Source organism: Harmonia axyridis, chromosome 2 (genome assembly GCF_914767665.1).
Source record: "Harmonia axyridis chromosome 2, icHarAxyr1.1, whole genome shotgun sequence".
Lineage (NCBI taxonomy): Eukaryota > Metazoa > Arthropoda > Insecta > Coleoptera > Coccinellidae > Harmonia > Harmonia axyridis.
Genome location: NC_059502.1, coordinates 7,642,931 through 7,668,048, shown reverse-complemented (window position 1 = coordinate 7,668,048; position 25,118 = coordinate 7,642,931). Strand labels below are relative to the sequence as shown.

Genomic DNA, 25,118 nt, shown 5'->3' with positions numbered 1-25,118 from the left:
TGGGAAACTTATTATAGAAAGATGATCCTTCTAATGCCTAGTTCCGAGTAACCCAATGGTTGAAGAAATAAAATGAAAGATAAAATACTTAGTACTCACTTTTAGGCTTAGGGTCACCACCTATCCTGAAAGACACTGAAACATCTTCACCCAAGCATACGTTGAGCACCTTTTCTGGCCTGGATAAGAACATGGCGGATTTTCCATCTCTTATAACTCCTGGTTGAAGCACATTAACATAAGAAGACGTCTCGGTTCTTCCATTAGAGTTTACAGCTCTACAAGTGTATTTACCAGCTTCATATTCACTAATATTTGGTATGAGCAACGTATAGACCCCTCTTTCTTCAAAGGTGCGGTGCCTAGTAGATGATGGCACCAATTTTTGACCCTCCTTAAACCACGAAACCTCCGTTGGTTCTCCTTTGATCTCAACCTGAAGAGCCATCACTCCTCCAGCTGGTACCATATGGTCGGTAAGACTTCTTTCGAAAATTGGTGAACTGAGGTTTTTGGTCGATGGTGGATGGTAATCCCTTGTTACTATAGGTTGAGTAACACTCGAATCGAATTTAGAATCAGATATGACTCTCTCGGAAAAACTTCTGGGAATTCTAGGAGTTACCAGCATTGCTTCGTCATCTTTTGGCAAACTTGGAATGTGGACATGTCTAGGTCTTTCCGATGTAAATTTCAAGGAATGTGAAAGTTGTTCGGTGTAAGCAGAATCGGCCACTGTACAAGTGTAAACACCGGCATCTGATTCGTTTGGTTTCGTAATGACCAACCGGGCAATACCATCGTCAAGGTAGTTCAGAATATAACGTCCATCCAAGCTGATTTCCTCGTTGTCTTTGTACCATTTCAAATAGTGTGGTTGGCGACACTTCAACCGACACTCTAAAGTCAACTCGTCGTCTTTGGCTCTATAACTTTCTCTGAAAATGGCGTTCTTAATATTCTGATGAGTCTTATCTTCGCCTACTGTCAGATAAGCTCTGGTTACTGACGCTCCATGATCATTCGTAGCTTCACATCTGTATTCACCACTATCCTTCATAGAAACTCCTTTCACCTCTAGCTCTGCTATACCATCTTGGAAATTTATGTAGTACTTGCTGTTTTCCTGTATGAGAGACTCATCTTTGAACCATCTTATGGTTTTTGTATCTCTCATCAAAACGGTGCAGGTTAGTTTGACGTTGGATGAAACAACAGCTGATTTATCGAAAAGGCAAGTGCTAAAAATTGGAGCTCTGTTCGTATGTCTTTCTCCCATATAAGCCTTTGGACCAGTTGGTAAAATTTCAAAATTATCTCTTCCAGTAAACGTCATGTTTGATTTCTTTATATATTCGGTTTTGTTATCTTCTATACTCCTACTACCATTTTGTACTGTTTGGTTTTCAGATTCAGGAATATTTCTTTTGTTGCTAGACACGTTATCCTTAATTCTGGGTTCATGTTCAGTTTTCTGCCCTATTATCTTCCTAGGTTTTGACTCTCCATTTTGTGGTTTCACCTCATCTAATAACTTCTCGCACAATGCATCTCTACTCTTACTAACTTTTCTCATGTCTTTCACTTTTATATCTGTTTTCATCGATTCTTTATTTTTGGTAGATGATACTGTTGAAATCAGTGTGACATCGTCTTTTTTCTCATCGGTTTTTGTCTTTTCCTTCGAAATTTCCTTTGTCTCATCGCTTTCATGTGTTCTCACAATGTTTTTGTTCTCTTCAATATCAACTTGAGCGACCCATTGGTTTTCTTGTACGCCATTCACAATATCTTTTACTATTTCGGCATTTTTAGATTCCATCTTTTGTGTAGCGTTATCTAGATGTGGTCCTTTTATTTCTGTATCTCCTTTCACCTCAACTGGAATATTTGTATCCGCAGCCTCGACTTTTTCACCTTTTTTGACCTTTTGTTTTTCAGCATTTTCTCCTTCTTTCCTTCTCTTAATTTTCTTTTCGACATCAGACTTTTCATCTGCCTTTATTTGCAATATTTCATCTAAGTTCTTAGTGTTACTATCGGTGTCAACCTTTTCTTTTTCTATAATTTCTCCCAGCGCCTCTTTTTGTTCTGTTTCCTGAATATTGCTTCCACTTTCTGATTTATCCGGTACTTTTTCGATCTCTTCAGCAGCTTTTTTATCATTTTCTGTCTCTTTCTTCTGTTCATTCTTCGTCAATTCCTCAGAGACGATTTTCTTTTCCTTTGGTTCATCTGATTTTGTTTTGATATCAATTTTAAGGTCCTCATTTCGAATTTCTAATGAATTTGTACCTCTTTTTTCCACGGATTTATGTGATTCATCATTGAGTTGGCCTATAGGTTCTTCAATTTTCAATACTTTCTTTTCATCATCTGTAGAACTGACCTTGGCCTCTATTAATTTTTCTGGTACTTTCTCCTTGATGGAGTCTGTTTTAATTTCTTCTGTCTTCTCTTGCATCTCAATCTTTGGTACTTGATCTTTTCTATCGACAGTCATAGTCTCAGCGTGACTCTCACTGTCTTTATGTTGATCCACAATTTTTTGAACCTTTTCCAATTTCTCAGTTTTTTCAGTGCTATCTTCAGATTCAGCCTTTCCACATTCTTTTTTCATTTCGACTGTGCCTTTCGATTTTCTTTTCTTCTGTGTTTTTGTTTCGATAGAAGTTTCGTTTTTATCTGCAGTTGACTTATCTGCTTTCTTTTCATGAATGTCTACGTCTTCTCTTCTGTTCTCAACTTCCAAGGACTTATTGATTCCTTCTGGTTTAGTTTCCTCTTTTCGGTCATCAATCTGTGATTCAATATTTCCTTTCATTTGCGTTTCATCAACCATATCTTGAATATCTTCTTTACCATATTGTACAGGTTCTGGCTTCTTTTTCTCTTCCAATGTGCCAGGCATCTTGGTTATTTCTTCTTCAATCTTCACCTCCTGGTCTTTACTCTCGATGATTTCTTGTTTTTCATTGTCTTTCTCTTTCTCTTCGCTGTATTCCTTCTTTATCTCCACTCGTTCATCAATATCTTTTTGTGTTTGGTTGAAGTTTTCTGTAACTTCACTAGTTTCTTCTTTTATTGCTATTCGTTCGTTAGTATCTACTTGTTTTGGGATATGTTTTTCTTTCACTTCACTGTCTTTCTCTTTTATCTCCACTCGTTCATTAGCATCTTCTTGTTCTTTATTGAGGTTTCCTGTAACTTTACTGGTTTCCTCTTTCATTCCTACATTTTCATTTGTATCCTCTTGTTTTTGTTTCACTTCACTCTTTTCCCCCTTTATTTCCATTTGTTTATTAGTATCTTCTTGTTTTTTAATATGTTTTTCTATCTCTTCACTATCTTCCTTCCTTATCTCCACTTGTTCATTAATATATTCTTGTTTTTGATTGAGGTTTTCTGTACTGGTTTCCTCTTTAATTCCATCTATTGCATCTGTCTCTTCTTGTTTTTGTTTCACTTCACTCTTTTTCTCCTTCATTTTCACTTGTTCATTAGTATCTTCTTCTTTTTTATTATGTTTTTCTTTCACTTCACTACCTGGCTTCTTTATTTCTACTTGGTCATTTACATCTTCTTGTTTTTGAACGTTTTTGTCTTTTACTCCACTATCTCCTTTCTTTTTTTCTACTTTTCCATTTGTATCTTTTCTCTTTTGTTTCACTTCACTCTTTTTCTCCTTTATTTCCACTTGTTCATTAGTATCTTTCTGTTTTTGAATCTGTTTTTCGTTCCCTTCACTAACTTCCTTCTTTATTTCCATTCGTTCATTAAAATCTTCTTGTTTTTGATTGAGGTTTTCTGTAACTTTACTGGTTTCCTCTTTCATTCCAACTCTTTCATTTGGATCCTCTTGTTTTGGTTTCACTTCACTCTTTTTTTCCTTCATTTCCACTTGTTCATTAGTATCTTCTTCTTTTTGAATATGTTTTTCTTTTACTTCACTGCCTGCCTCCTTTATTTCGACTCGTTCATTTATAGCTTCTTGTTTTTGAACTTTTTTGTCTTCTTCTCCACTATCTTCTTTCTTAATTTCTACTTTTCCATTTTTATTTTTTCTTTTTTGTTTCACTTTACTGTCTTTCTTCTTTATTTCCATTCCTTCATTAGTTCCTTCTTGTTTTTGAACCTGTTTTTCGTTCACTTCACTATCTTTCGTTTTCAAATCTACACGTTCATTAATTTCTGCTTCTTTCTGTATGTGTTTCTCTTTCATTTCAATATCTTCCTCCTTGACTTCTACTGGTTTATTAGTGTCTTCTTGTTTCTCTGAGTGTATTTCCTTCACGCCACTGTCCTTCTTCTTTATTTCTACTAACTTATCAGTCTGTTCAGATTGCTTTTCTTCTCCTACTATTTGCTTTGATGTCTTTTTTTCATCTTCTTTTTTTGATTCTATTTTTTTATTATCTTCTGATGCTTCATCATCTTCATGATTAATTCCTTTGTCATCGCAAACCTCTGTTTTCATCACATTGATTTCATTTTCTATGATCTTCTCACACTCAGAATTTTCTTTGTCATCTTTCATTTCACTTGCATCAGATGTTTTTTGCACCTCAGTACTTGATTCTTTTTCCTTCAACTTCAACTCATCCTCATTAGTATCCTTATTTTTACTCAATTCGTTTTCATCTTTGAAACATTTTTGTTTTTCTGAACTCATCAATTTTTCTTCTACAAGAATATTGCTGGTTTTTTCTTTATCTTCACGACCATTTGTTGTTTTCACTATTTGTTCTTCTTCAATGTCAATTTTATCAACGATTCTTTCTGCCGAATTTTGTGCATTACTTTCGTCGTGAGTTTCCTCATCATCTTTTTCATTTCGTGTCTTCAAAACTTCTTGTGGCTCGTTTGAAGGATCTTTTATTTTTTCAACCAACTCATCTTCACTTACTTCTTTTTCAGACAATTCCTCATCGCTCTCTTCATTTGACTTTATCACTCTTATTATGCCATCGATGGCTCTTATCATCATATCAATAGGTAAATCTAGAGGACTGAAAAATTCTTCATCGATACTAGTCAATTTCAGATTTTTGAAGTTGTCCTTCAAATCTGTGAGAATAATTTTCAGTTCCAATATATCTTTTCCTTGAAGTTTTTCTGTGAATGTTTCAATTCCTTTGATTTCTCTAGACATATTTTCCACCATCGTTCCATCACAATCTCTTTGTTGAGAATATTCTGATAAAATGTCAGACCTCAGTTCTCTCAAGGTTTCAATAAGAATGGAGGTGGGTTGTAAGAGTTTGGTTAATCCTGAAGATTCTCCCAGTTTCGAGGTTGATACGACATTCGGAATTTTCTTCTGATAATTAGAAAGTGCCTTCTCGAATTCATCAAGAATTTGCATATCGTTCCTTCTTTTGCTCTTAGAATCTTTCGCTTGTTCTGTTAAAGTATTGAAAATATTTTTAAGTAAGCCTAAGCCATTCAGTATCACCTCCATAGTTTCATTTTCAGGGTGCAAATTGAGAAGAACATCTAGAGATGCTTTAAGATTATTTGTAACATCAGAATGTTGTTCAAGAAGGCTCTGGTAAATGCTAGTGTTTACATTCACTTCTATATTGTTTAGATGTATACTAAAACTTCTTAAGTTCTCCTGGAAACTTTTCAGTTTCTCATAAGCTTTCTCAGAGATGTCTTTCGAATTTTGACTAACTTGCTTGGCAACTCCAAGATTTTCATCGATGTTCTTCAAATTCTCTGACAATTCTAAAGTTCTTCTGATATCTTCATTCAGATCACTCTTTTTCATTTTTTTCAATTTCTGAATATTAGTTTCTAATTCTCTGAACGTATCGATGAGTTGCCTCAACACTTTTTGATCGTATTTTTCGTTATCAATACTTTCGATTACAACAATCAAATGTTTTCTCAAAGAAGTTGTTGCGTTAATATCAATATTTTTCGACAACTGGTCTTTTTGGAGCTGCCGCAAGTTATTCTCAAGTGATTTTAAAGTTTTAGACAGCTCATACATTTCATTCTTCAGAAGATCTTTATTGGCTAACACACATTGCAAAGTTACGATGTTGGTTCTAAATGAAAGTAGTTTAGTTTCGAATTTCGAAGTCTGGAAGGAAGCAAAGAAATTGGTTCCGAGCTTGTCTACGTTATCCTTAAATGCTATAAGTGGTGTTTCCAGATTCAACAGTGCAGTAATGCAAACATTCTTGAAGGCTTTTATTAGAACAGTTTCTTGTTTTAGATCATTGAGATTTGCAATAAGATCTGCTATAGAGGTGCTGACTTTATTTTCTACTGATTTCTTCACCGGCTTTACGTCGAGAAGATCAGTTATCCTAGAAGAAAATTCTGAGAGAGATACTGCTAATTCTGTTGATGATTCCAAGGAAGAAGAAACGTCTTTACTACTTTCACTTAATTTCTTCAGGATCTTCAACAAATTTTCCTTGGCGTTCTGGAATAAATTAGGTTCTTCAATATTCGAAGACAATTTTACCAAAGCCACAACGTTCTCATCTAGCACTTGTTCAAAATTTTCAAGTTTCTCAACCACAACTTTGGGGAATTGTCTTTTCTGACTCTCAAGAGTTGAGACCAAGTTACAGTTTGAAATTTTATCTAATTTATCCACTGGGAATAAGTCAGAACTTCTGGATTTCAAAACTTTCATCTCTTCCATGAATTGTTTCAACAACAATATTATGTTGTTATTTATAAGTTGCGCTTCCTCGTCCCCTGACAGAATGGACTTAAGATCATCGTGCAATTTTCCAAGAACTTTATTTACCTCTCTACACATGTCTATGCTTGTTTTTGTTTGTAGATGACCAATGACGTCTTTGAATTCAATAAGGTTCTTTTCAAGATTCAAGAGCAAAATCTTCTTCTCTTCAGATACGCCTGTGTCACGAATGCTGACAAGAATAGCACATATATTTCCTAATGGTTCAATCATTGCGAACAAATTACGATGTATTGTGTCCTTCACATCTTCTCTATACTTCTCAGACTTCTCTACGAACATCAAAGCTTCACTAAGTTCATTGAAGGTGGGTATGGCCTTTTTGAGATGACACAACACTGTATCTGTCGATTTTTCAGGCACGCTTTTCGTAAAATCAATGATTAATTTGATCAACTCTGCCTTTTTTCTCGTTTGCAATTCCATGTTCGTTATTTCAGCTTCTATACCTTTAACAATTTCCAGTAATTTGAACAGCAGATTTTTCAGAGTTGAATTATTGGAACAGTCTTCATGAACATCTTCTAGAACGGCCTTCAAATTCTCTATGCCAGAGTGTACTTCTGATCTTACTATACCAGCTACTTCTGGTGTTAAAGACATGTCTTTGACGGTAGCAATTAGTGCTGATAAATTTTGTAACGGAGAATTGATTCCACTCAGAATTGTTACAGTACGTTTATCAAGATCGTTTGTGCTTTTCAAGTAGTTCTTAAAGTTATCAAACGGCTCTGAGAGCTTAGGAATTCCACAATTCTGGTTGTCAAGTACCTCTCTTGAGTTATTGACGTTAATTTCGAAATCTTCTATTGAACTGCATAGCTTGTCTCTCAGTCGGTAAATTTCTTCAACGTCTTCTTCAATCGAAATCAGTTGAGCTTGAAGCTTCTCAAGTGGTTCATTCAATATCCGGCACTGTTGGAATTTTGGTAAGTCTAAAGTCAATCTTTGAATCTCATTTTTAATAGCACACAAAGAAGAACAAATACTAGGTTGTGTTATTTGTGTGATTCCAGGAGCTATTGCAGTACTGTTGAAGGAAACCAAAAGAGCAGACAACTTCTGTAGAGGTTCTTGGACTACTGCTAACTTATCTAAGACTTCAATTTTCAGTTCATCTGTAATCTCTTGTTGCATCTCAAAAATTTCTATATTTTCCTTGAATTCTTTTATGGGTTTCTCTATCTGATTTATGGATATGACGGCTGTTTGTGGTTTGGACAAGGCAGCTACATTAATCTTTTGAACATCTTGCTCAAACCGATCTAAACTGAGTTTCAATTTCATACCACTCTGTCTCAAATTCTCTTTCAATATATTTTTCTCTATAGCTGATATTTCGCCTTGTAAAAGAGTTAAAGGCTGCACCAACCATTGAGCTTCTTTCAACGGTGGAAGATCTTGCTTAATTACATTGATACTTTTTTCTATACAAGAAAGAATCCTCCGTATTTCAGGTTTCACATCTATAGCAGATTTTCTCTCATTTATAACCTCTATAACTGCTGCTAATTCTTGCAATGGACTGTTCATTGTATTCAGTTTGTCCAAAGTTTCTATTCTCAAACCATCAGATATTTCTTCTTGAGCAGTATCAAAAGCATCAATACCTTTCTTCAGTTCGATAAGAGGTTCAGTTAATTTCGTTATTCCGTATTCTGCTTTTTGTGGTTCCGTTTCTACATCCATTATATTTAAGTTTTGTTGTATTTTTTCGATTTCATTTATAATTGTGAGGGCTATTTCCGATTTCTTTTTGTCTACAGCAATCATATCTTTTGTAATTGAAGATATTACTTGTTGTAAAGTTTCAAAGGAGATTGCTAACTTTTCATGACGTTCTTTTATTGCACCTTCATTATTGATGCATTGGATAGCTGTATCAACTTCATTCAATATAGTCATGAGATTACTCTTCATTGCATTATCATCTTCGAATTGTTTCTCGGAGTTGTTAATTTTTTCAAGAAAGAAAGATAATTCTCTAAATGATGATTCGACCAGATTCAAAGCTTTCGTAGCTTCTTCAATTTTCTCCTTACTATTTATCGATTTTTTTTCAAAACATTCAATTACACCCAGGATAGGATGTTTAATCTTCACAATGTTGATTATTCCTTTTTGCTTTAGTGAACTATCTCTCGCTTCAATCATAGCTAAATTTTGGTTTACGGTTACCAAAATTTCCAATTTAACTTTCAATTCATCAAACTTCTTTAGGTCTAATATATGTTGTTCGGCTTGAGCCACACCACATTGCAAGTTTTCGAACGGTTTGATGAGAACTTGTCCATGTTGTGACTTAGCAACGTCAAGTTTGACTCTTTCTATGGATCTGCGAAGATTCGTTAGATTTTCAACAATACAATAACTCTTTTCTTTATCTTTCTGTAGTTTGGTTTCTGCTATTTTGTTAGATAATTCTTGCAGTGAAGAATGGAGTTCTTCCAGTTTTGTTTCAACGGCTTCCTCCTTTTCGATAGTCATCTTCAATTCCAGCAAAGGACTGCAGATCTTACAAATTGCGTTTATTGTAGAATCATCTTTCAGGTCAATATTTTCAACTTGAGAATTTATGGAATCGATATCAGCAATTATTTGCTTAGCAATTTCACACTTTTTATCGTCAATATGCTCTTCTATTTGGGATATTTCTCCCTGCAATTTGTTCAAAGGTTGAACTAACAACTGAATATATTTAGATTCCGGTAAAGACATAGAAATCTTCTGAATTTCACTTTTGAATATTGACAAAGCTAATTGTAGCTGGGGTTTCGTCATTTCAGTAATAACAGGTTTGATTTCACAAGAATTGATCTGGACTAGGACTCTAGATAATTTTTGAAGTGGCGTTTCAACAACACCTAACTTTTCTAATGCTTCTTCTTTGATGACACCAACATTTTCGTCTTCAACTTCCTCGAAAGCTTGAATACCTTCTTTCAACTCATTCAAGGGCTCAATTATTCGATCTATGGTGAGTGCAGCTTTGAGAGGAGTAGCGCAAGGTTCTAACTTGAAACTCACGAGATTCTGATTGAAACGGGATATTTCAGCAATGATTTTCTCTGCCTTTTGCTTGGTTTTCTGTCCCATCAACATGAAATCCTTCAATTCCGATAGTTCTGATCGCAGTTTTTCCAATGGTTGCATTATTTCAGATCGTTGTGAGTCTAAGCTAGAGATAGCCTCTTGCAAAGACGATATTCCTGTTTGTAGCTCGTTTTGAGTAATTTCTTTCATGTCAGGTTTCAAGGACGAATCTCCAACTTTAATGATTAGAGCGGATAATTTTTCCATTGGAGTATTGAGTACACTCAGAGTTCCCATAGCTTCATCTTCAGTAATACTCATAGCAGCTCTGAGTTGTTTGAGAGGTTCGGATAACTTTGAAATGCCAGGAACCGATTTCTCTTCAGAAGTGGAGAGGAAATGTAGATCAGCAACATGTTGTTTCATCTCAGATATTTGCAACATTTTGGCTTCCTCTTTCCGGATAGATTCTTCAATATTCCTCATATCACATTTCAATTTGTTTATAGGTTGAACCAAGAATTCACTGTGTTCAGTTTTTGGTAATCCTACTTCTACCAATTCTAAATTTTGGTTGAGACTGAGGAGAGCATTACGAATTTCATGTTCAATATTCAGAATTTCTGATTCTTTTTCATTATCAACCATGATTTTCAGAACTGAAGATAATTTTTCCATGGGTGTGATTAGACTATCGAGTTTTCTATTCGCATCTTCAGTGATTATTCCCATTGGCTCTTCTGATTCTTCATATCTTTCTAGGCCATTCTTCAGATCTTCGAAAGATTCAACTAGTTTGACGATACCTTGGATACTTTTTTGTGATTTCATTTCAGGCGTTAGGTTCGCCTTAGACATGGTGAAGATAATTTCTTTCAAATCATTCACAAGCCTCAGAACAGTTACAGACTTCCTCTTTTCAATTGATAATATCTGATTCTCAATGCTACCCACCTCACATTGTAATTTTTTTATAGGTTGTGTAAGTATATCTATACTTTCGCTCTTCGGTAGTTCTACACTAATTACGTTCAGAGTTTCTTCAAGGCTTAGCAGTACATTTTTTATTTCTTTTTTCACATTCTTAATTTCTGGTTTGCTTGTACTATCAGTCAAGATGACTAAAACGGAAGACAGTTTTTCCAAAGGCTCACACATGGTTTCCAACTTTTTCTTTACATCTTCTTTCAAACTATCTGCTACAGTTTCTTCACTTTTTTCGAAGATTTCAATACCCTCCTTCAATTCTGTTAGTGGTTTGACAATATTGATGAGACTCATGACACCTTGTTGAGCTTCTGTTTGCGGTTCAATATTCAGTTTAGAAATATTATATGTTATCAGTTTGATATCTGCAACAACTTTCATCTTACTTTCAGATTCCTCCATTTCCGCTGTCAATAATTTTTTCTCGATATTACTTACTTCACATTGTAATTTCTTAATGGGTTGAGTAAGTAGTTGAATACTTTCTTTCTTGGGTAGTTCTACACTCATTACGTTCAGAGTTTCTTCAAGGCTAATCAGTGCATTTTTGATTTCTTTTTCAACATTCTTAATTTCTGGTTTGCTTGCACTATCAGTCAAGATGACCAAAACGGAAGACAGTTTTTCCAAAGGCTCACTCATGGTTTCCAACTTTTTCTTTACATCTTCTTTCAAACTATCTGCTACTGTTTCTTCGCTTTTTTCGAAGACTTCAATAACCTCTTTCAATTCTGTTAATGGTTTGACAATATTGATGAGACTCATGACACCTTGTTGAGCTTCTGCTTGCGGTTCAATATTCAGTTTAGAAATATTATCTGTTATCAGTTTGATATCTGCAACAACTTTCATCTTACTTTCAGATTCCTTCATTTCCGCTGTCAATAATTTTTTCTCGATATTACTTACTTCACATTGTAATTTCTTAATGGATTGAGTAAGTAGTTGAATACTTTCTTTCTTAGGTAGTGCTACACTCATTACGTTCAAAGTTTCTTCAAGGCTGAGCAGTGCATTTTTGATTTCTTTTTCAACATTCTTAATTTCTGGTTTGCTTGCACTATCAGTCAACATGACCAAAACGGAAGACAGTTTTTCCAAAGGCTCACTCATGGTTTCCAACTTTTTCTTTACATCTTCTTTCAAACTATCTGCTACTGTTTCTTCGCTTTTTTCGAAGACTTCAATAACCTCTTTCAATTCTGTTAATGGTTTGACAATATTGATGAGACTCATGACACCTTGTTGAGCTTCTGCTTGCGGTTCAATATTCAGTTTAGAAATATTATCTGTTATCAGTTTGATATCTGCAACAACTTTCATCTTACTTTCAGATTCCTCCATTTCCGCTGTCAATAATTTTTTCTCGATATTACTTACTTCACATTGTAATTTCTTAATGGATTGAGTAAGTAGTTGAATACTTTCTTTCTTAGGTAGTGCTACACTCATTACGTTCAAAGTTTCTTCAAGGCTGAGCAGTGCATTTTTGATTTCTTTTTCAACATTCTTAATTTCTGGTTTGCTTGCACTATCAGTCAAGATGACCAAAACGGAAGACAGTTTTTCCAAAGGCTCACTCATGGTTTCCAACTTTTTCTTTACATCTTCTTTCAAACTATCTGCTACGGTTTCTTCACTTTTTTCGAAAATTTCAATACCTTCTTTCAATTCTGTTAGTGGTTTGACAATATTGATGAGACTCATGACACCTCGTTGCGCTTCTGCTTGTGGTTCAATATTCAGTTTGGAAATATTATCTGTTATCAGTTTGATATCTGCAACAACTTTCATCTTACTTTCAGATTCCTTCATTTCCGCTGTCAATAATTTTTTCTCGATATTACTTACTTCACATTGTAATTTCTTAATGGGTTGAGTAAGTAGTTGAATACTTTCTTTGTTAGGTAGTTCTACACTCATTACATTCAGAGTTTCTTCAAGGCTGAGCAGTGCGTTTTTGATTTCTTCTTCCACATTCTTAATTTCTGGTTTGCTTGCACTATCAGTCAAGATGACCAAAACGGAAGACAGTTTTTCCAAAGGCTCACTCATGGTTTCCAACTTTTTCTTTACATCTTCTTTCAAACTATCTGCTACGGTTTCTTCACTTTTTTCGAAAATTTCAATACCCTCTTTCAATTCAGTAAGTGGTTTGACAATATTGATGAGACTCATGACACCTTGTTGAGCTTCTGCTTGCGGTTCAATATTCAGTTTAGAAATATTATCTGTTATCAGTTTGATATCTGCAACAACTTTCATCTTACTTTCAGATTCCTTCATTTCCGCTGTCAATAATTTTTTCTCGATATTACTTACTTCACATTGTAATTTCTTAATGGATTGAGTAAGTAGTTGAATACTTTCTTTCTTAGGTAGTGCTACACTCATTACGTTCAAAGTTTCTTCAAGGCTGAGCAGTGCATTTTTGATTTCTTTTTCAACATTCTTAATTTCTGGTTTGCTTGCACTATCAGTCAACATGACCAAAACGGAAGACAGTTTTTCCAAAGGCTCACTCATGGTTTCCAACTTTTTCTTTACATCTTCTTTCAAACTATCTGCTACTGTTTCTTCGCTTTTTTCGAAGACTTCAATAACCTCTTTCAATTCTGTTAATGGTTTGACAATATTGATGAGACTCATGACACCTTGTTGAGCTTCTGCTTGCGGTTCAATATTCAGTTTAGAAATATTATCTGTTATCAGTTTGATATCTGCAACAACTTTCATCTTACTTTCAGATTCCTCCATTTCCGCTGTCAATAATTTTTTCTCGATATTACTTACTTCACATTGTAATTTCTTAATGGATTGAGTAAGTAGTTGAATACTTTCTTTCTTAGGTAGTGCTACACTCATTACGTTCAAAGTTTCTTCAAGGCTGAGCAGTGCATTTTTGATTTCTTTTTCAACATTCTTAATTTCTGGTTTGCTTGCACTATCAGTCAAGATGACCAAAACGGAAGACAGTTTTTCCAAAGGCTCACTCATGGTTTCCAACTTTTTCTTTACATCTTCTTTCAAACTATCTGCTACGGTTTCTTCACTTTTTTCGAAAATTTCAATACCTTCTTTCAATTCTGTTAGTGGTTTGACAATATTGATGAGACTCATGACACCTCGTTGCGCTTCTGCTTGTGGTTCAATATTCAGTTTGGAAATATTATCTGTTATCAGTTTGATATCTGCAACAACTTTCATCTTACTTTCAGATTCCTTCATTTCCGCTGTCAATAATTTTTTCTCGATATTACTTACTTCACATTGTAATTTCTTAATGGGTTGAGTAAGTAGTTGAATACTTTCTTTCTTAGGTAGTGCTACACTCATTACGTTCAAAGTTTCTTCAAGGCTGAGCAGTGCATTTTTGATTTCTTTTTCAACATTCTTAATTTCTGGTTTGCTTGCACTATCAGTCAAGATGACCAAAACGGAAGACAGTTTTTCCAAAGGCTCACTCATGGTTTCCAACTTTTTCTTTACATCTTCTTTCAAACTATCTGCTACGGTTTCTTCACTTTTTTCGAAAATTTCAATACCTTCTTTCAATTCTGTTAGTGGTTTGACAATATTGATGAGACTCATGACACCTCGTTGCGCTTCTGCTTGTGGTTCAATATTCAGTTTGGAAATATTATCTGTTATCAGTTTGATATCTGCAACAACTTTCATCTTACTTTCAGATTCCTTCATTTCCGCTGTCAATAATTTTTTCTCGATATTACTTACTTCACATTGTAATTTCTTAATGGGTTGAGTAAGTAGTTGAATACTTTCTTTCTTAGGTAGTGCTACACTCATTACGTTCAAAGTTTCTTCAAGGCTGAGCAGTGCATTTTTGATTTCTTTTTCAACATTCTTAATTTCTGGTTTGCTTGCACTATCAGTCAAGATGACCAAAACGGAAGACAGTTTTTCCAAAGGCTCACTCATGGTTTCCAACTTTTTCTTTACATCTTCTTTCAAACTATCTGCTACGGTTTCTTCACTTTTTTCGAAAATTTCAATACCCTCTTTCAATTCTGTTAGTGGTTTGACAATATTGATGAGACTCATGACACCTTGTTGCGCTTCTGCTTGTGGTTCAATATTCAGTTTGGAAATATTATCTGTTATCAGTTTGATATCTGCAACAACTTTCATCTTACTTTCAGATTCCTTCATTTCCGCTGTCAATAATTTTTTCTCGATATTACTTACTTCACATTGTAATTTCTTAATGGGTTGAGTAAGTAGTTGAATACTTTCTTTGTTAGGTAGTTCTACACTCATTACATTCAGAGTTTCTTCAAGGCTGAGCAGTGCGTTTTTGATTTCTTCTTCCACATTCTTAATTTCTGGTTTGCTTGCACTATCAGTCAAGATGACCAAAACGGAAGACAGTTTTTCCAAAGGCTCACTCATGGTTTCCAACTTTTTCTTTACATCTTCTTTCAAACTATCTGCTACGGTTTCTTCACTTTTTTCGAAAATTTCAATACCCTCTTTCAATTCAGTAAGTGGTTTGACAATATTGATAAGACTCATGACACCTTGTTGCGCTTCCGTTTGAGGCTCAATATTCAGTTTAGAAATATTATCTGTTATCAGTTTGATATCTGCAACAACTTTCATCTTACTTTCAGATTCCTTCATTTCCGCTGTCAATAATTTTTTCTCGATATTACTTACTTCACATTGTAATTTCTTAATGGGTTGAGTAAGTAGTTGAATACTTTCTTTCTTAGGTAGTTCTACACTCATTACGTTCAGAGTTTCTTCAAGGCTTATCAGTGCATTTTTAATTTCTTTTTCCACATTCTTAATTTCTGGTTTGCTTGCACTATCAGTCAAGATGACCAAAACGGAAGACAGTTTTTCCAAAGGCTCACTCATGGTTTCCAACTTTTTCTTTACATCTTCTTTCAAACTATCTGCTACTGTTTCTTCGCTTTTTTCAAAGATTTCAATACCCTCTTTCAATTCTGTTAGTGGTTTGACAATATTGATGAGACTCATGACACCTTGTTGCGCTTCCGTTTGAGGCTCAATATTCAGTTTAGAAATATTATCTGTTATCAGTTTGATATCTGCAACAACTTTCATCTTACTTTCAGATTCCTTCATTTCCGCTGTCAATAATTTTTTCTCGATATTACTTACTTCACATTGTAATTTCTTAATGGGTTGAGTAAGTAGTTGAATACTTTCTTTCTTAGGTAGTTCTACACTCATTACGTTCAGAGTTTCTTCAAGGCTGAGCAGTGCATTTTTGATTTCTTTTTCAACAGTCTTAATTTCTGGTTTGCTTGCACTATCAGTCAAGATGACCAACACGGAAGACAGTTTTTCCAAAGGCTCACTCATGGTTTCCAACTTTTTCTTTACATCTTCTTTCAAACTATCTGCTACGGTTTCTTCGCTTTTTTCGAAAATTTCAATACCCTCTTTCAATTCTGTTAGTGGTTTGACAATATTGATGAGACTCATGACACCTTGTTGCGCTTCTGCTTGTGGTTCAATATTCAGTTTGGAAATATTATCTGTTATCAGTTTGATATCTGCAACAACTTTCATCTTACTTTCAGATTCCTTCATTTCCGCTGTCAATAATTTTTTCTCGATATTACTTACTTCACATTGTAATTTCTTAATGGGTTGAGTAAGTAGTTGAATACTTTCTTTCTTAGGTAGTTCTACACTCATTACGTTCAGAGTTTCTTCAAGGCTTATCAGTGCATTTTTAATTTCTTTTTCCACATTCTTAATTTCTGGTTTGCTTGCACTATCAGTCAAGATGACCAAAACGGAAGACAGTTTTTCCAAAGGCTCACTCATGGTTTCCAACTTTTTCTTTACATCTTCTTTCAAACTATCTGCTACGGTTTCTTCGCTTTTTTCGAAAATTTCAATACCCTCTTTCAATTCTGTTAGTGGTTTGACAATATTGATGAGACTCATGACACCTTGTTGCGCTTCTGCTTGTGGTTCAATATTCAGTTTGGAAATATTATCTGTTATCAGTTTGATATCTGCAACAACTTTCTTCTTACTTTCAGATTCCTTCATTTCCGCTGTCAATAATTTTTTCTCGATATTACTTACTTCACATTGTAATTTCTTAATGGGTTGAGTAAGTAGTTGAATACTTTCTTTGTTAGGTAGTTCTACACTCATTACATTCAGAGTTTCTTCAAGGCTGAGCAGTGCGTTTTTGATTTCTTTTTCCACATTCTTAATTTCTGGTTTGCTTGCACTATCAGTCAAGATGACCAAAACGGAAGACAGTTTTTCCAAAGGCTCACTCATGGTTTCCAACTTTTTCTTTACATCTTCTTTCATACTATCTGCTACTGTTTCTTCACTTTTTTCGAAGATTTCAATACCCTCTTTCAATTCAGTAAGTGGTTTGACAATATTGATAAGACTCATGACACCTTGTTGCGCTTCCGTTTGAGGCTCAATATTCAGTTTAGAAATATTTTCTGTTATCATTTTGATGTCAGCAATAACTTTCATCTCATTTTCAGATTCCTTTATTTCAGCTGTTAGTAATTGTTTCTCATAAGATTGTGTTGGTTTTTCTTCTTCTACGCAAGTCACTTCTGTCTCTTGGGATTCTTCAACTATTTTCTCTAAAGATTTGACATCCGGTTGTTCGGGTACTCTTAATATTTCATATATATTTTTGAGTATAGCGCTCAATTCAAAAATATTCACTGGAATTTTCGATGAATCAGCTTTTTCACATAGTATTCTACAGGTTGACGCCATTCGATCAAAATTACTCAAAATGTTTGGATTATTTTTGACATTTTCTTGCATCAATAAATCATTCGTAATAGATAATAACATTTTTATTTTAGGAATAAATGATTCATATTTCTGCGATTTGAATGTTGTATTCTCAGCTCTTACGAATGAGCAGATATTTTGGAGAGGCTCAGATAGTTTCTTTAATTCGATATTGTCTTCCAATATTTGTTGCAGCAACAACGAATCCTCATCAAGTCGATTCAAACTTCCACGCAGTTGAATCCTACAGTTAAATTCTGTCTGTAGACTGATAACGATTTTGACCAGAGAATCTAATGCAGGCAGGATATTTCTGATGACATTTTCCTCTACATGAGATCCAGAAGCAGTTTCTTTGACTAATGCTGCTTTCATACAAGCACTGATCAATGTATTTTCCATTTTATAAAGGCAGTCTGAAAATGACTGGAAGTGTAATGCATTTTTTTCGGACAGATCAATAAACTCTGCAACTGCTCCATTTAGAGCAACTATAAGAGAGGTTTCGTCATCGAATAATGAACCTTCTTTTCTTAGATCTAGTTGCAACTGAGTAATAGGAGGATACAATGAAGAGAATAAATCCAAATCTCCTTCCTCCACCTTTGAAATACTCAAGACTCTCCTTTGTAACTCCGATAAAGCATTGAACAGATTGAGAACGGGTTCTTTCATTCCAATTGGTGGTTCTGGAGACTGTACAGCACAAACATCTTCTTCAGATTTGTCAAAACTCATCTCGTTCAGTTCTTCTAATACCAATACCATCTCTGTCTCAATATCTTTCAACAAATTCATCACATTCAATGACAACTGAGTTGATGAAATTTTCTGAAATACTTCCAAGGATTCAGTATAGAAGTTCTTAAGTGTTTTGTGACGTTTCTCTGAATTCACCTCTTCATCCAAAATTCTGCTAACCATTGGAACATCTTCAGTGATTTTTTTGAGACCCTCGAATTCCTCTGAAGACAATTCTATTATATCGCTCCTTTGGATTATTGGACTTATATCTTTCGGAATAGCTTTCAATTGGGCTTTTTGTAGACCAAGATCCATCACTTTTGTTTGTAGATCATTTATATTGACGAAACATTGTTCTATTATATATTTCCTTTGGAGATAAATATCCTCTTGGTGACGTTTGATCTTGTCATATGCCTTGTTTAGTTTGGAAGTTATTTCATGTAAAGGCTCAATGAAATCCTTTCCAGAGGATTCTTTATTGATGCTTTCAGATGCCTTCTTTAGCGATAGAACGCAACTTTCCAAAACAACTATCTGATCTGAACTCAACTCGGAATCAGCAGAAATAATGATCTCATTCATATTTTCGATGACTCTCGTTATCTGTAAAACAATTTGTACTTCATCCACTCTCAGAACCTTCTTCTCATCGTCTAGAAGGCTTGAAGCGACGAATTGTAGAGCGCTCAAACTCATGTGGATTTCTCTTAATAACTCCTCCATGAGTTTGTTATTGCTTGAAGGGTTGGAGATCCTCAATTGGTTAAGTTTCACCTGCAAATCTGAAAGCGCTATCTCCATATCGTCTGACGTATCTTCAAGAGATGAGATAAAGGTTTTTATGCTATCCACAACTACTGTCATGTGACTATTCATATTGTTGAAAGTCGAGGAGAAATCCTCTTCCTGTGGACAAGGCTTCAATTTTTTCACCTTGGAGTCCAATACTTCAAATCTGCTTTCAGTTGGTGGAAAATCTTCATTTTCTATCAGTTCAACGATGGTCTTAACTAGATCTTGAAGATTTCCAAAGTAAATGCATTCACTCTCACCCCCAAAGACTAATCCACCGAGAATGTTATATACTTGATTCAGATGTTTCAGAGCTTCGGTTAAAATGCATCGCCTTCTCCTTGTTAGTTTAGAGGCATCGAAAGAATTTATCGTGTTCTCGGCTTCTTTCAATATTTGCATCGTGCAGTTCTTCACCTTGATGTAATTCTCTTCGGGGATAGTTTCTAATAAATTCACTGTATTTCTAATGGTTTCTTCGAAAATTTCTAGGGTTGTTTTCAAGTCGACGCTTTCACCAAGACCGAGTATAGACACCTTTAGTTCTTCGATGGAACTTTTCACACTCTCTGGAGATTCTAACTGACCAGTAGATGCTATATGTTCGATGTAGGCTTGCAGTGCAGAAGTGGTCTTCAAGGACTGATCTATCGCTTTATTTTCTTCTGAAGTTGGATTTTCTGTTTTCAGCAAAGATACGTTCATCTCTATCTCTGTGATAGATTTTTTCAATTCGATTAAATCTGAACGAACAGAAAATTTGCATGGCTCGAAGTTCTTTATCATTCTGCGGAATTCCTCTAAAGATAGCTTGACGGCTTCTGAACATTCATGTTTCTTGAGACAGGAGACGTGGTCGTGGTAGAGTTTCTCTTGGAGTTCGTATAGTATCATAACTTCATGACTAGATGATACTATTGATTCTTGGAGAGTTTCGAAAAGAATTTTGATATCCTGTGTCTGTCTCGCTTCATTTATCAAATCGCTGTAGAGATTCATAAAATCTTTTGATTTCTGAAAGAAGTTCAGTTCTTTTTCGGTTAGTTTTTTATCATCTAATTTTGGAATGATTTCTGATAGGAATGTAACTATGTTATTTATGTCATTTTTCAATATTGGTTCCACAAATGGACTATTTGTTATAGAGTTCGCTGATAGGACTATTTCAGAGAACAATGAACTTATATTATCTTCTCTTTTCTCACTAGCTAAACATTCTTGGTTCATGTTTTCCATGATATCTGGAGAACTTTCGACAACATGTTCATTTTGAATTTCTTGGATAGACATCTGATCTTTAGGTACTTCCTCAGTAATTTCGGAGTGTACTTTTTGCACAGAAAAGCTTTCCAAGATTTTTTTATGACAATGTTCAGCCATATTCAACAAAAGAACTTGAATGTTTTTGGTGTATTCATCGCTTTCAATTAGCTCTTCTGATTGGAAGTTTTCAACAACTGTCCGAATGTCCTCTGGTGATTTACTAGTGGAAAGTCCACTCAAATAACTGCATATTTGTTCGAAGGTTTTCCCTTCGTCTGGATTAAAAATATCCTGAGAGTGAAGAAGACTTTTTATTTCAGATATTGTATCCTGAATACTCTGAACTAATAGTTCTTCCCTAGACGAATCGAGAAAAACTGATTGACAGAGCTGACTCAGTTTTTCGTGTACTATTTGCAATTTCTCATTTCTCAATGTCACTCTCTTCATTTCGTCTATATTTTCAACAATGCTTGGAATGAATTTTATGAGACCTTGTAATGTTTTCTCGAAATTCTTTAATTTTTCTGATCCATTATCTTGGATACTGAAAATTTTCAGTGTTTTTTTTCTCTCACCAATATATGTTCTAGACGAGGAACTATCCAATAACTGATTCATTTCCAAGAAAGCTTCTTGAATTGTTTGTATGTACTCCAAATTTTCTTCAGCGAGATCCAACTCCGCCATATCAAATACAAGTGGTTTTAAGGAACACAACGTTTTGTGGAAATCCGTAGAACTGAATGTTCCACCCTCTGTGATTTTCTGGGTGGAAACTAACGTTCCAAACATTTCTATCGTTGCAGATAGATTTTCTATACATTGTTGTTTGATCTCTTTGAATTTCTTCTCTTGTAACAATATTTCATCCAAAACACTTCTTATGGAGAAGAACATTTGTGACAGTTCAATCAAAGGCTTCTCTTCTACACCTTCTAAAGGCAAGGTATCGATGAACCTTTGAGTTTCAGATCTTACTCTCTCAGTTGAAGGAATTTCATAATCCAGATATTCATTGATGGTTATCAGAAGGCTTTTCATTTTTTGCAATATGGGTGAACATATTTCCAAAGGAATATCTTTAAATAATTCATTCAAATTTCGATTACCAAGAGTACATTGCAGTGTTTCTGGTAGTAAACATTTTCTTGAGCATGAAGGAGTTTTACTTTTCATCAGATCAATAATTTCTGAAATAAACTGCACCATATCGGCTTTTATTTTCTCCTCTTCTGGCACCTCCTGTGCAAGCGAAAGGGTCGACTCTGATATTTCTTCTTGTTCAACTGTGGAAAGTTCATCAAGGACAGAACTTATAGAATTGCCAAAATGTCTCATACAATTCCTTACATACTTTAAACTACTATCATCTGGAATTTGTGATGTGACCTTATCCAGATCCTGTAGGAATTCCCTCATATTTTCAGTTGAAGGCAAGCCTTCACTCGTTATAATCGAAATAACCTCATCTCTCATATTGTTAGCTATTTCGCCAATTTTCGCAATGGGTTCTATCTCTGCCGATGTTATATCCATGTTACCTTTCTCCAAAAAAATTATTTCCAAGGCTTGGCTCAGAGGATCCTCCAACTTGATCAAATAGTTCTTGATGGTTTCATTCGATATGTTTTTAATCAGTTTGTCTATATCTTCCAAGGGCTCCAATAAGAATTCAAACACCTGCAACCTCTGTTCTTGACTATCTGCCACCCCTTGGACAGTGGCGATACTGTGACTGAACCTTCTTAGAGGCTCCGACAACATTTTGATTTTCTCTATGTCTTCAGGAGTCAAAACTGAAGAGCTGCCTTCAAACAAAGACACCTGTTTGAGTTCTTGAACACGTTCTGCAATTTCTGCAGCCTGTTGTATAATTTGTGGAGCTATCACCTCATCGGAATCAGCTGTTGTTTCCTCTCTAAAGCCTGCCAAGCATTTTTCTAACTCGTAAACACTCTCCAAAATTGCTCTGCTTGTTGCAGGGGAAACTATAGCTTCGGTCTCTGGAGTTTCTGCTATAATAGGTAGACTCTGAACTGCTGTTATGCACTTCTTCAAGTGATCGAAACTTGGTTTGGGAGTTGCCTCCAAAAAGTGTGTTTCATCAACTATTTGCTGATGCATGACAGCAACATTATATTGCAAATGCTCTAGAAGTACTTTGATTTCTGTTAGTTGCTCTACATTTGTTTGTGCCGTGATTGTATCCACAGATTCGATTATCTGATCTTCTATGTATTCCAAGGGTTGGACGTACCGTTGTAAGGCGAACCGTTCTTGAAGTGTTAAATCAGACTTGTTCTTTAGTAAGTTGTCGTCGTGCATTATCTCATCTAAAGCTTCAATTGAAGGCATAACAGGTTCTAAGATGAGCTGAGTTGCTGAACATTTCTCTAATATATTGATAACCTCACGTGTATCCTCCACCATATTTTCTGCTATCACAGTATCAGTTCCTTCTTCTAATATTACCACTACGCTACTACAATCTTCAGCTAATGATTCAATCATTGATCCTCTTTCAGTCAATCCACAAATGTTCTCCTTGACTTCATTGGTTCTTTTCCTGAGCAAATAGATTGTCTTATATACTTCTTCATCTTCTTGTTCGACAACGATGCTTTCCTCCAATATGCTCAAAGAAGCAATAATATCATCCAAGATGACGCTCGCGTTTGAGGAGGTAACTTCCATGATTTGAGTGTTCAATATTTGAAGAGGTTGGAATAAACTTTCTAAAGCCTTGACTGATGATTCGTTTTCTACCTGAGAAACCTTGAAAGTACAAGAGGCGAAGTCCTTCTGAAGAGAAGACAATTGTCGCAGAGCTTCTAACAGAGAAGTATCGTCAGTATTCCTTTGGGCGGCTTCAATATTAAACAGAAATTCTTCCACCAATTGGGAAATGTTTGTGAACACAATTTGGCTGACTTGATGAAAAACATCCTTGACTACTTCGGATGTTGATGTTTCAGGAATTGGACTTCTTGAAGTTGCTGTTATTTCGGACGTATCAACAGACCTCTTGAGTTTTTCGAGACTTGTTAATATTTCCATGGTGGGGGCAACGAAAGAATCCAGAAGTGATATATTATCTACATCGGAGTTTTTCTTGGTTGAATCCATGTCGCAAACATTTTTAAATTCATTTTTGAGATCACTAATTGGTGATGTTAACTGTTCCAAAACTATCAATCTCAACTCCTGCACCAATGATTTGTCGTTTCTGTGTTTGACAGACTGTTTTCCGAGAAGTTCGAGTTCTTCCTTGAGGTTTTGGAGAGGAACTGTTAGTTTATCGATGATTGGTTGTCTGATAGTGGAGAACATACGTTGAGGATCTGCATTAACTACTTGTTTTTCCAAATCTTCCAGAGCATTCTTTATCAAAATAGCTGGAACATAGAAACGATCCAACAAATCGCTATCCCTAGATGAATGCTCAGAAATTGAATCACTCTTGATTCTCTCATGGAACCAAGCCTCCTTTTTACCCTGTAGGATATTTTCAGCCCTGTCTAAACTAGAGACCATTTCTTTAATAGTGATGCAAACTTCTTGAATAATTTTCGAAGGGGTCATTCTACCATTTCCTTTTGTCGAATTCAATTCTTTTTCTAGCATAGTTATATTTTCAACCAAGGCTAAGGTGTTGTGTATTTGTGGACCTATTGAATCTATTATGTTAGCACAGGTTTTATGGACTAATGTATGATCTTTGCCTTGCAGTTCAATGCACTTTTCCATTATAGATAAACCTTTTTGAAGCTCAAATATAGGAGGAGCCAGTAGTTCCACCGTAGACATATTATCTGGTCTTCTTGTCTCTTCGAAAACTAAGTGAATATCACTTATAGGTTGCAGAATGCTGTTGAGAAGTTCAAGACTTTGAGTGGAAGAAGTCGAAGATTGTTTTTGAGACGACTGTACGTAGATTTCTTCTTCCACCGATTTCAAACTATGTTTTAGATCTAATAGAGTGAAATTTAGTTCTTCTATCAAATTTTTCTCTTCTTCTTTAAATTCTTGCAATTTAGCAGCATTCAGTTCCCTGTCTATAACCAAACCATCACCTTCTTCACCTTGTAGGTCTCTTGGGAATGAATCATCAATCAAATCGAGGCTTCGTTGGCCACAGTGGGTATCGTTTGAGCTCTGAGAAGATCTTCTTCTAGACGAACGGAGCTCACCACTTTCGCTTCTGTTGACCCTCAAATCAGAACCTATTTCATGGGTAGTGTGTGGTGTGAGAGGTCTTCTAGAATCTAGGTTATCTGGTTGACTCGAAGCTTGGGTTATGGCTGCGACTTGGAAGGCTCTATCATCTTTGATCTTCTCAGAACTTATTGCACTCTCATATTCACCAAGAGACTCGCTTTCCAGCTCCATAGCTGCTGCCAAACTTTCTTCAGCTCCATCAGATTGCACCGAGAGATTCTTGGATAGACTGTGGAACGAATTGGTCTTCTGCGAATCAGATCTTCTAGGAGGTCTTTTTGGAACGTCTTCGTAAGAAGAGAGGTCTATTTTTAGTTGCTCTGATCTAACAGATGATATCAAATTGCCGGACTCATCCGTCATCGACATCATTTCGTCGACATCCGCCTCTGTGCGGAGATCATCTTCGGCGGCTGCTGTGAAGTAGTCATCCGAGACGTCTACAACCACCGCCTCCATCACCAGGTTACCGGAGGTGGACGTTTCTTTCACGAATCTTAAAGATGGTAGTTCTACGATGTTGTGCTCTAGAAGATAAATGTTGCGGAATACAAATTACAGAATGTAG

General features: G+C 35.4%; 1 protein-coding gene across 5 annotated transcripts in view; it reads right to left on the bottom strand.

The window, feature by feature from the left end:
- Nucleotides 1-25,118, bottom strand: part of LOC123672799 — a 109,873-nt gene that overhangs the window by 70,843 nt on the left and 13,912 nt on the right. For all 5 annotated transcript variants that reach the window (XM_045607089.1, XM_045607093.1, XM_045607092.1 and 2 more), the window contains exon 11: nt 100-25,077. In XM_045607089.1, the coding sequence (XP_045463045.1) occupies nt 100-25,077 (24,978 nt within the window). The remainder of the gene's footprint in view (nt 1-99; nt 25,078-25,118) is intronic.